The following is a 7,754-nucleotide window of genomic DNA, read 5'->3' on the forward strand; positions in this document are numbered from 1 at the left end:
TGGAATGGAATCGCATGTGAGATGCAGAATAAGCAGCCACTGGAAAAATTAATATGTCAATTTTCAACCCTATGGTGTAGTCAAATTTTAAGCTCTGGAAAAATGCAGCAATGGACAAAGTTTGTGGGTGCAGGTACAAACAGACTACTCTTGTTCTGTATATACATTTTTTTAATTACCCATTAATTTTCTTCACTCAGTATTTCAGTTGTGTTGTTTTCCTTGATGATTTGTAGGTGGCATTTTATTAGGTAACAGTCTTTTGCCTTGTATAGATGTGATCCACATTATGTCCCATTCTACCATTTGCTTTGTTACAGTGTCTTTTATCTTTTCACTTATTCACATTCTCTTTTGTCCTTTGATCAAGTTTACATTGTTCTTTTTCTGTATTGGTGAACCTTATTTTCTATCTTCAGTGAACACCTACATAATTTCTTATATAGGTAATATGATCAGATAATAAGATCTTTATATAAATCTGTAATTTTTGTCATTAATTTTGTTAAAGTAGATCTTTTTTAGTGTTTACCATTATTTTATTATTATTTAAGTTCAATACACAAATATCCATTGTATACCATTAATAATTAGAGAATTAAAGTTAACATGATGACCAAAATATGAAATATATAGAAATAATTCTTCAGAAATATATAGTATTTCTACATGGAAAATTTCTAATAGTATTGAAAATATAAAAAGACACATGTCTGTAAATATTTCAAACTTGTTATTAATGGGTTTTTTTAATTGTTTAGGTATTCCTTCTGTTATCTTTCTAGGATTGTTGTCTTTCTAGGAAATCAGTATACCACATAGCAAATTCAGTTTACAAATTCAGGATTGTACCAAACAGCTGGCCCCCAGGGGGACACACATATCTGACATTGGATGTTATTATATATGTAAATACCTTCAGGCTTTGCTGTACATTCATAATAAGAGTAAACCAATGACATTCGACAGTTTGTCTAGCTTGGGTTACCTTTTGGATACTTTTTTCACAACCTTTGTCATGTCTTACACCTAAGATTAAAGAAGGAAGGTGAAAAAACCCAAATCAAAGAATTGGTAATCAGTCTGATTACTGTATATACATGTTTTGGAATGTATGAGTTTTGATGTCTGGTATCATAAATATCTAATTTAAAGCAGTAATATCATACACTTCTTTGAAACTGGAAATGGGTATCCATGTGAAAAAAATTATGACCTGTTCATCCAGATGATACTTATGAGTGTTTACTATTATAATGTTAAGTAATACTTTCCTTAGTTATTATTAAATAATAATTAGAGTAAGAAGGATTCAAGAAGTCCTATAGCATTGACTGTTGAAAGATAGGTTACCTGAAAATATTTTTATTTTCTTAAAATAGAGAAAAGAAAACTGTTGTAGGACCAAAAATATCTATCTTTATGTTTAGGTATGTATTGGGTGAAGGATATCTACAATAAAATTAAGGCAGACACATCCGTGCTTCCTTGATACATATCTTTTCTTTTAAATGATACTCATATTACTGATTTAAAGATTTATTGTGGTTCTAATTTTCTGCCATATATTTAGTAGATTAATAGGTATTCTGCCTTTGTACTTTTGACCCAACACAAGTGTCATCAATTTTCCTGTGTACTAGAATATCTAGTAAAACTTTATTGAATAAAATTATTCCTGAATTTCTATAACGCAAGTAAAAATTCTCAGCACAAGGAAGATGTTTAAGAATGCAGTGTACATAGGTGTGGAGTGAATATGTCAAATTCAATGTGCTTTTCCAGTGAAGATAGTATCTTCTTTAAGCATTGTGATAATCGCACAGGCAGGGCACACCTGAGAGCCTTGAGCACAGGATATCAACTTCACTTGGCTCCATTGCTGACCCTATGACCTTAGGCAAGTGTTGTCTGCCTTAGTTTCCCTATCTCCACCAGGGAAAAGGGGGCAGGAAGCAAATTTAGTGAGCTATGTGTACCTCTCCAGCTCTCACACTCTGAGTCTTTGTGTCTTTCTAGGGAGGGTGGGGAATGGGATGTTCCTTAAGACAGTCCCCATATGGCATTGCTCCCTACAGTTCCTGGCCATGAACTCCTTTGGGGAAATGAGGCAAGAAGCAGAAGAGCTCAGGGGCAGAAGGACTCACAGACCCTGGAAACAGGACAGAGATGTGCAACCTTCCAAGACTCTGTCCTATGTCTTATGCCAAAAGTCTTGAAGCTGGAACTTTCCATGGAGGCTGATGGCTTGGTGACCCTGGGTGCCCTCCTGCCACCTGCAGCTGCCCCGGTTCCACAGCTTCTCAGCTGAAGATGTGCAATGCATGGTAGACACTAATGGGAAGCAGTGGTTTGCCCTGCAGCCAGGAGATACCAGTGCAAGCCCTCTCATCCACGCCAATTAGGACCACTCTCTGCGAGTGCCTGAATTGGAACTGATGACCCTGCAGATGCCATACACCCTGTCTCTGATGCTAGTATAAAACATTCTAGAAGCACTGGCCAACCATCCTGCCAGAAAAGGACACACACACCCCTAGTCCCAAGACTGCCTTGTTACCCTGGTATCATCAGTGGCATGCAGCCGGACTGTGAAGTAGTTGTGTTCATCAGTAGACTTGGAAAGAAAAGCCCCTTTCCTTGGCTGGTGATAAAGAAACAGAGGGTCAGAGTAGCCCCAGGCATAGCCCCCAAAAAAGAGGATTATCCAACAATGAAATATTAATGTATAAAAATAAATTTTAAAAATTATAATAATCAATTTTTTTGAGTGGAGAAATGTGAGGGTCCAGTTTTAGTCTTTTACATGTGGATATCCAGTTCTTCCAGCACCATTTATTTATTAAATAGGAATTCTTTCCCCTAGTGTATGTTCTTGTTTGGTTTATCAAAGTTTAGGTGGCTGTAAGATGTTAGTTTCATTTCCTAGTTTTCTATTAGATTCCAAATATCTATGTCTCTATTTTTGTGCCATTACCATGCTTTTTTGACCACTATGGCCTTGTAGTACAGCCTACGGTCTGGTATGCTAATGCCCCCAGCTTCATTTTTACTACTAAGAACTGCCTTAACTATATGAGTTTTTTTCTGGTTCCAAAAAAAATTGAACAATAATTTCTTCCAAGTTTTGAAAGTACGATGTTGGCATTTTAATAGGGTTGACATTGAATCAGTAGATTGCTCTGGGAAGTATAGACATTTTAACAATGTTGATTCTCCCCAGCCATGAGCATGGTATGTTCTTCCATTTGTTAATATCCTCTGCTACCCTGTTTCCCCGAAAATAAGACAGTGTCTTATTTTAAGGTGTGCTCTCAAAGATGCGCTAGGTCTTATTTTCAGGGGATGTCTTATCTTTCCTGTAAGTAGGTCTTATTTTAGGAGGATGTCTTTTTTTCGGGGAAACAGGGTATTTCTTTTCTTAGTGATTCATAATTATCTTTACAAAGTTCCTTCACCTATTTTGTTAGGTATATTCCTAGGTATTTTGTTTTCTTTGCAGCTATGGTGAAGGGAGTTGTGTTCTCAATTAGCCTCTCATGCTGGCTGTTGTTGGCTTATAGAAAGGCAACCAACTTGTGGATATTGATTTTGTATCCTGAGATATCACTGTATTCTTTGATGACTTCCAGGAGTCTTGTGGTTGAGTCTTCGGGGTTCTCTAAATATAAGATCATATCGTCAGCAAAGAGGGAGAGTTTGACCTCCTCTGCTCCCATTTGGATGCCCTTTATTTCCTTCTCTTGCCTGATGGTATTGGCTAGAACTTCCAGCTCTATGTTGAATAGTAGTGGCAATAGAGGACAACCTTGTCTGGTTCCAGTTCTAAGTGGAAAAGCTTTCAGTTTTACTCCATTCAGTAAAATATTAGCTGTGGGTTTGTCATACATAGCTCCAATGAGAAAAGACCTAAATTTAAGGCATGAAATGATAAAAATCCTCAAAGAAAATGTAGGAAAAACACTTAAAGATATCAGCCTGGGGAAAGACTTAATGAAGAAGACTTCCGTGGGAATTAAAAGAACAACAAAAATAAACAAATGGGACATAATTAAACTGAAAAGCTTCTGTACAGCTAAGAAGACAACAACCAAATTTGAATCAGACCAAGGCTTCATAACCAAGATCCATAGAGAATTCAAATTAATCCACATGAAAAAAGCCAACAATTCCATATAACAATGGGCAAGAGAGATGAATACAACCTTCTCTAAAGAAAACAGCTGAATGGCTAACAAACATATGAAAAAATGCTCATAGTCCTTAATTATTAGAGAAATGCAATTCAAAACCACCCTGAGATATAATCTAACCTCAGTGAGAATGGCCCATATCACAAAATCTCAAAACTTCAGATGTTGCATGGATGTGAAGAGAAAGGAACAGTTTTTACACTGCTGGTGGGACTGTAAACAAATATAAACTTTTTTGGAAGGAAGTATGGAGAACAAAGAACTCAAGCTAGACCTCCCATTTGATCCTGCAATCCCATTACTGGACATCTACCCAAAAGGAAAAAAAAAATTCTTTTACCATAAGGACAGTTTCACTAGACTGTTTATCACAGCTCAATTTACAATCAGCAAAATGTGGACACAGTCTAAATGCCCATCAACCCAGGAATGGATTAACAAGCTGTAGTATATGTATACCATGGAATACTATTCAGCCATTAAAAATCATGGAGACTTTACCTCCTTTGTATTAACCTGGATGGAAGTGGAACACATTATTCTTAGTAAAGCATCACAAGAATGGAGAAGCAGAGTTCTATGTACTCGATTTTGATATGAGGACAATTAATGACCTAGTACATGGTGAGGGGTGGGGGGAAGGGGAGAGCAGAGAGAGGAAAGGAGGGAGGGGTGGGAAAAGGGAAGAGCAGTAAAAGGGAAGGAGGGAGGGCGTGGGGGTGAGTGAAGGCAGGACATAATTATAAGAGGGACTTTACCTAACAAATGCAATCAGTGTAACCTGGTTCTTTTGCCAGGGGATTAATGAATCCCCAACAATAAAAAGAATTATAATAAAAACAAACTCATTTGAAACCATGATTCATCATCCTGTAGCTACATCTGGTCTTCTTGTGTGCCCAGGGACTACTCATAGGTTAGGGGTGCTACTCCGACAAGGAAAGGGGGGTCAGTACAAGCTCATGGCCTCCTGTCCCTAGAATAAGTGATGACAAAACTGAGCTCAGCTAAGTCCCTAAACTTCACAAAGCCTGTGAGAGCAGGTGAATATGCCAGTTCAGTCCCTACCTGGAGTAAGTGTGAAGCAGTGACTCCCAGGGAGTGTGGGTTTGGGAGTGTCCATGGCAGGTGGTAAGCAGGGCAGGCGCAGTGGAATAGCCCTTAGAAGTCCCTGTAGCCCTCTGTGAGTTGCAGGAAGAAGTCCTTGTCCAGCTCCTCCCCACAGGCCCACTTCAGAGTCGACAGTAAAATATAGCCCCCAATATATTCATGCACAATGAAGCAGCTGGCAGGCACCCAGCTGAGGGCCACGCTGATATGCTCATCAAACTTGATGGCTGCCTGGTAGCCATAAGGTGGGAGAGATAAAGAAGCAGTTCCTGCCCTGCCTGGATCTGGCCAGGACACCTATCCCCATCCCTACCCTCACTCTAAGCCCACTTCCTGGTGTCCCAGTTGACATTCCACTGGCAAATGTTGCCAAGTCTTGACCTCATCACTCAGCCAAGTCAGTTGTTGGCAATGCCCAGGATCTCATCCTTAGTGTTGCCCTTGAACCTGGTCCTCAGGAGGAGAGAAAATGAGCAAGGGCTCCACCCTGCATGGTCCAGAGCCCACCCAGAGTATGAGCAATGGTCCAGAGCCAGCATGACTGAATAAGAACTGTGTCCCTTCCCCCAGTTCTTCAACTCACCAGTTCTGAGACCCTAATCAAGTCTCTTAAGTTCTCTGGGCCTCAAGTTCCTCATCTCAAAAATGGGATGTAATCATTATAATAGAATGTAGCAGCCCCTCCCCCAAATTGTGATAAAAATTTTATAACCATGTTTCTAGTGTTATTATTATTTTTTTTTTTTGAGGATGTGAAGCAATTTTAATCACCACCCTTAGATAGGGGCAGCCGGGGTGTCTGAGCACAGGGCCGTCCCATCCCCTGGGAGTAGCTTGAGGCCAGCCCTTTTGTTCTGGCTGTGGTTTGTTTCCCATCCAAGCTCCCCAAGTCCAGGCGGAGTGTCTGAGGACCGCCAACCTCCAGGGTCACATTTATAAGAGCAGGGTTTGAGGTTCCATGGGGCAAGAAGAGCCCAGGTCTCAGAGGGCTGGTGTGTTGACACTTGTGTACACACATATCCCGTATCTGCTCTCCCCTCGCCTGGCTGCACTAGGACTGGGATGACATGGTAGCAAGTGCTTGTCCTCAGACCAGTGAAGTTTTCTGACAGCAGCAGAGACTCCTTCACAGCCACCAGCAATCTCAGGGGCAGCAACAGGCGCTCCTGGGCTCGGAGCCGGGACAGCACCAAGAGGGTGGTGGCAAGCAGGCTTGCACTCAGCATCACAGCACCTGCAATAACCCCATAGGCACTTGGGTTTCCAGAATGGTCCCTGATGGAGCAGACTGTGGCATTTCTGAGAGAGGTGACACTCTCCGTGGTCACAGAGGTCCCCAAGATTGTAGTATTCTCTTTCTGGAAGGTCTTATTGGTTCCACAGCCAAGCTCATCACTGGAGTCAGGACAGTCTGAGTGGCCATCACAGTGCCACGTGTGGGGGATACAGGTGTCACCCTGTAAGCAACGCTGCTCTCCTGCTGGGCAGGCTGGGTGGCTGCAGTTCTGGAGCCTCTCATCAGTGCCACCACGACAGTCACTGGTGCCATCACAGGAGCAAGGATTGCCAGGGGTTGGCAAGCATTGCCCATTCTGGGCACACGGCTCAATCCTGCACTCCTCCTCGTCACTGCGGTCGTAACAGTCCCAGTCGCTGTCACAGCGCCAGGTAAGTGGCACACAAAAGCCATTGATACGGCATTGGAAAAAGGCAGGAGGGCACGAGCCTGGGGCCTGGGCCAAGGACCGGGTCGGGAGTTGGGTCGGGGCAGCCTCCAGGCCTACTCCGAGGCCGAACAGCAGCCGCAGCGCCAGGCCCAGTGCCGCTGTCCGCCGCGCTCTGCCCCGCTCCATCAAGCAGCTAGTCGTGTGGCCCGGCTGCAGCCACGCGCAGACCCGCCTGCGCTCTTATTCCTACGCACGCGCACGCCTCTAGTGTTATTATTTATTCATTCAATAAATACACTTTGAACATACATGAAATGCCAAGCAGGATGTTATACTGTGGGTTTACAAAAATAAATGCAGCAATTTTCTGATCAATCTTTGAAATATTTCTTTGTAAAGAAAATAAAAAGAAATATGCATGAAGATGATAACAAGGTAAGTAGGTATTACATGAGAATATCAAATTTCTTTTGTTAATACTAACTAAAAATGCTAACAATTTACTCATAAAGTTTGTACCAGTAAATTCTCCCAACAATTTTTAATAATAGATGGTACCTACATTTTACACATGAGGAAAATGAGATTTAGAGCAGCTAGTTAACTAGCTTAATATCATACAGTTTTTAAGTGTCAGAGAGAGATTTTAAAAAATCTTGTTTGGGGGCAGCGCCTGTAGTTAAGTGAGTAGGGTGCCAGCCCCATATACCGAAGGTGGTGGGTTCGAACCCAGCCCCAGCCAAACTGCACTAACAACAACAAGAAAAAAAAAATAGCCAGGCAT

The 7,754-nt window shown here is 41.6% G+C and overlaps 1 protein-coding gene across 1 annotated transcript; it reads right to left on the bottom strand.

Moving 5' to 3' along the window:
• Positions 1–6,079: 6,079 nt before the first annotated feature.
• Positions 6,080–7,207, bottom strand: LOC128564500 (CD320 antigen-like). The gene has a single exon (XM_053559961.1). The coding sequence runs from the start codon at positions 7,154–7,156 to the stop codon at positions 6,080–6,082; it is 1,077 nt and encodes a 358-aa protein (XP_053415936.1). The 5' UTR covers positions 7,157–7,207.
• Positions 7,208–7,754: the final 547 nt, after the last annotated feature.

Source organism: Nycticebus coucang, chromosome 14, assembly GCF_027406575.1.
Source record: "Nycticebus coucang isolate mNycCou1 chromosome 14, mNycCou1.pri, whole genome shotgun sequence".
NCBI lineage: Eukaryota > Metazoa > Chordata > Mammalia > Primates > Lorisidae > Nycticebus > Nycticebus coucang.

Bases quoted from the DNA above. Each gene is read 5' to 3' on its own strand.
- LOC128564500 (XM_053559961.1), bottom strand. From the start codon at position 7,156: ATGGAGCGGGGCAGAGCGCGGCGGACAGCGGCACTGGGCCTGGCGCTG.